The 4,595-nt window shown below is 43.7% G+C and overlaps 1 protein-coding gene across 1 annotated transcript; it reads left to right on the top strand.

The window, feature by feature from the left end:
* The first annotated feature begins 1,166 nt into the window (after positions 1 to 1,166).
* On the top strand, positions 1,167 to 4,379 carry LOC120426923 (uncharacterized). The gene is made up of 2 exons (XM_039591730.2): positions 1,167 to 1,245; positions 2,642 to 4,379. The coding sequence occupies exon 2, from the start codon at positions 2,642 to 2,644 to the stop codon at positions 3,743 to 3,745; it is 1,104 nt and encodes a 367-aa protein (XP_039447664.1). The 5' UTR covers positions 1,167 to 1,245; the 3' UTR covers positions 3,746 to 4,379.
* Positions 4,380 to 4,595: the final 216 nt, after the last annotated feature.

The raw sequence follows: 4,595 nt of genomic DNA, 5'->3' as shown, positions 1-4,595 counted from the left end.
TTTCTACATGTATGAAACCCCTTAATGGATTTAGTATTTGAGAGGAAGTTTTCATATTTGTTTAGATTAAATGTTTTGCCCCTTTTCCACACAATTTGCTATTTCTCACCATTTTGACTGATTATTTCTCGAAACTATTGATGGAATTTTGCTTGCCTTTTTAACGCAAAAAAAATGACAAGACAAAATTTTACAATGGTTCAACTAAGATTTGTTTTATTGTTCACAACGATAAGGCTTATTTTTCTGACACATTACGACCATAAAGAGTTTGAAATGGAATTTCATATCAATTTTGAAAAAACGCATATCGGCATTTCTTGACAGAAAGTCTTTTCCCTGATAGCCCGTTTTCTAGGGATCATTGTTGATCCATCGTAAAATGTCGTCTTGTCATTTTTTTTTTGCATTCAAACAAAAATTTAGATAGGGCTTTAGGACCCTGTTGAACGCCAATGTTCTGATGTGCCAATATTAGATGCTCGATGAAATTACATGCTGTTCCTTTATGCTTCATTTTATTCCAAGAAACGTTCAAAAAATTTAGACAAGCTTTTTCCCCCCCAAATCAAACTTCCCAATCCCGGGTACGTCTGCCACAAGCACACACCCCGAAGCTTCGTGAAAATTTTCGAGGTCACAACTTTTATTCTCCCCGGCCGGTTATTTTTTTTTTCTCCAATGGCTGATGCGCTGCCTCGGTGGTGGGCTTCATTATTGGCTCGGGTCCAGCGTTCGTACGGTTAGTAGCATTGCAGGCGCTTGGCTGGTGCAGGGCCTTGATGCTGTTGCGTTGCTGCTTTTGGCCTTGCCAGGTTGGATTAAAAGTTTTTCGACTTTGAACTTGGCTGGCATGGCTCCATGGTCACCTCTAGCCGCCGCCGGCGGCAGCAGCAGCGCCACGGGCAGGGGACACGGAAAGCTCATTGTTTAGAATTTTGGGATTTGCCTCTTGAATTAATCTTCTATATATATAAAAAATTTCGACGGTTTTGTTCGAACGCGAATCAGTTCAATACGGAGCGACGGATCGAGATGCTCTTTGCTGCGTTGGGTTCGTATAAGCCCAAGGAAGGTTCTTACGCTAACTAATTGACACTTTGGCCACTCTGGAACCGATTCCGGAGCATCGGCAAATTGTATGGAGAATGTTACGTAAAATCAAATTTTGATCACAGGAGGCTGAATAAGCAAAAAGCTCAAAACGTCAAAATACAAAAAAGGAGACAAGACGAAGTTTGTCGGGTAAGGCTTGTGATTTTATAAATATTAAAGCAAACTGAAGTTTTTAAGATTTTCAAAGATTTTTTTTTTATTGTTAAATTCGAAATTTCCGTGTAGTCAAACTTTTGCGGCGAAAATAAAAGCTCAGTGAAAGCACACACACAAAAAAGTGGCGTGTTGTTTAAATCATTTTGTGCGTTGCCTCAGTCTTCCGAGAGTGGAAAACCCCGGGAGTGGAATTTCAGCCCGAATGCAGACTACGGATGATGAAACCTGATGAGGTTTCTGCGAATTCTAGTCAGCCGGCCAGTCGGCAGTGGCGTCCAGAAAGTTTACTGGCCCGGTGCCAATTTGCAGGATTTGGACAGTCGGGATGAGCTTATGTGGCACAAAACGAGACGACAGTTTGGACTATAGTTAGAATGTTCATGATTAAAATGCTGTTGAGATGACATTTATGATGATTGAATTTTTACTTTCTTGTTTGACTGGTTATGTTCAAATTTAGGGGAAATATACCCATTTTAATCACTCTAAGCCGTTCGACCAATTCTCATCACTTTAGCAGTTTTCCGCTATTAGGGGAAATTCTCGTATGTTTGGCAGGTTAAGCACTCGCTCCTAACTCCATGCAATTTGCTGATTTTCACTATTTGAACAACTAATTTTGCAAAACTTTTGATAGAAACTTGCTTGCTCACTTCTTATTGAGCTATTTATCACTCGATTTCAGTTGAAAACGCTTTTAATTAGCTTTAATTTAATGTCAAAGTTTTGACCTGCCAACATTAGAGGCACGCTGGAATTAGATGCTGTTCCCCTAAATCAACATTTTCAGATGTATCAACAAAGAAGAGTTGCTTGCTCACTTTCATTTGAACTATTTATTACTTTGGAACAGTCAAAAACACTTTATGAAAGCTGTAATTCATGATCAAAGTGCTGATAGGCCGATAATAGAAATAGGCTGAAAAAGGGTATAGTTCCCCTACTTGTCGACCTTTCAATTTGATATGATCAATGTAAATTTAGTTAAAATTTGAAATTATTTATTTCTTAAAATTGAACTTTTTGTAAAATAATGTTTGATTTGTGCAAAATTCTTCAAATTTATGAGCAAAATATTTTCACAACAGGGTTAACGATCTTTCCCCAAGCATCAAACCGCAAAGATCGCATTACCTTTCTTGTACGATTTCCAACTGGAGGTAGATTCTTGACCTTACTCATTACCAGCTGCCCGGTAAACAGGTTTTTCATGTGTTTTTGCGTTCCACCGCGTTGCATGATATGCAGCAATGACTGGTTCCATCTGAACTGGAAAGATCAACGTTCTGCAAAACCCTTAGCTTATCACGCTTAATTTAATTGATTGGAATTTGCATGTAATAACCTTTCCTTCTCTTTCGCCGTTTAGATGGGAAGACTTGCGTCGATGACCTTGCTGCTAGCAGCTTTCGCCGGGAGCCAATCGGCCCCAACCACAACCACCTTTATCCAGCCGGCTCAGTACTACCTGTTGCAGCCCCAGCCGGCCACCGTCAAGATCCAGCCGCACCTGATCCAACCGATCCAGCACCTTAAGCTGGAGCCTAAGCAGCAGCAGCTGATCTACTACTACCCATCGGTTCCGCTGGGCAGCCACATCCAAAACAAACCGGTCCAGCTGCTGCACCTGAAGGAGGAGGAGACGCCCTGGTGGCAGGGATTCATCAACTTCTTCCCGTCTACGGAGAAGCCTGCCGAATCGGCTACGGAAGCTCCGGCCGCGCCCGCCGAGGAATCAGCTCCTATGGAATCGTCGTCCATGATGAAGAATCAACAGATGTTCCTGGCCCCAGCCGACGCTGAGAATCTGCCACTCAAGGCAGCAGAAGCCAAGCCACAGCAGTACTACATCCTCAGCGGAAGTCCTCAGTTCTACGGAAACTTTGACGCCCTGCAGAACCCGCTGAACCCGATCTTCAGCTTGCAGCCACTGCAAGCCATTCACGCCCGTGCCAACTCGGACATCCAAGCCGAAGACGGTCAGCTACGATTCCAGCCCCAGATCGTCACTTCGAACGCCCCGATCGCTCCGGTTCCCGCTCTCGTCCCAGCCCAGCTGAAGAACGATCTGCTCGAGTCTCATCCGGACAAGGGCCAGACCATTGACCGAACCTGGGGACGATCGCTGGACGACGAACAACTTCCGGAGCAGCAGGATTTGCCCCAGCTTGCCGAGGGACGTTCCCAGTCGGATGAACCCAGCGAGCAGAACCTTCCCCAGCAGGTCGATACGGACGAGAACAAGGAGGACAAGGAGGAAGTCGGTTCTGCCCGGCAGTCGGATGATCCGTCGGTCGCGGCCGTCAAGCCAACCGGAATCGCCCTGGCTGGACGTGGTGGACTGGCCGCCTCAGCACCCACTGGAACGGCCATCGCTGGCAAAAACGGTCTTGCCCTGGCCAATCCGTCTGCCACCTCGGTCGCCGGCAACTTCTTCGGCGATGACGAAGACGAGGACAAGAAGACGGAGTAATTCCTCGCGCGATCACGACCCTCGGAACATCGGAACGGACCAATTAAATGATTAGTTAAGGAAAAAGGTTAGACATGAGCTGCGAAAATCTCAACGATGGTGCTGGTAGCAAAAGCTTATTGGACAAGGTTGCCTGTACTGATAAGAGAGCAATGGGCAACCTTGCCATTACTAGAGTTTCTTAGAAATGAAGGATATTTTCGTATACGTAACGCAAACTTGGTCCTTTCAGGGGGTTGATTGCCCAATTGGTGGCAGTCCATCCCCAAAAGGTCCAGGTCGGACTGACGATCCCACCTCAAAGAGAGTGGAAGTTTATCACAAAAGGTGATGAGTTTTTCGTTTTGGATTCAAAATCTCTACTCGTGTAGCGCGCTTTCGGTTGATTACATGAAATTGTTAGAATTAATTTATCGGTTCACTATAGGTTAAGTTCATCACGCATCATTCATCATCATGTTTCCTGAAGGTGATACCCAGTTTGAATTGAATCTATAAAATTTCATCTACATGTTTTATAGATTTATTACACTGGGTATTATGTTCACTCTAACAATCATCATCCATTTCATCACACAAAAATGTGTTCAAAAAGACAAAAAAAAATTAAAAAATATTTTAAATTGTAAAAGCATTTTCTGTTTGTTTCATTCCTTTCAAAAAAACATTAAAAAGAAAATTCCAATGTCGTCTGATGTAAAAGGTCAACAAACATCTAGGTCAATAAAGCTTTCGGATGCCAATGTTCTTCACATAAAATGCGCCTAACCTCAATAGGAAGCTGACAAGACGATTTCGTTGGTGATCACGCTTTCTTGTTTTCAGATATCAAGTTGAGGCGTCCATTCAC

Source organism: Culex pipiens, chromosome 3, assembly GCF_016801865.2.
Source record: "Culex pipiens pallens isolate TS chromosome 3, TS_CPP_V2, whole genome shotgun sequence".
NCBI classification, from domain to species: domain Eukaryota; kingdom Metazoa; phylum Arthropoda; class Insecta; order Diptera; family Culicidae; genus Culex; species Culex pipiens.
This window is presented reverse-complemented; position numbering and strand designations above follow the sequence as displayed.

Excerpts from the sequence above, each read along its gene's own strand:
- LOC120426923 (XM_039591730.2), top strand. The coding sequence starts at position 2,642 with ATGGGAAGACTTGCGTCGATGACCTTGCTGCTAGCAGCTTTCGCCGGG.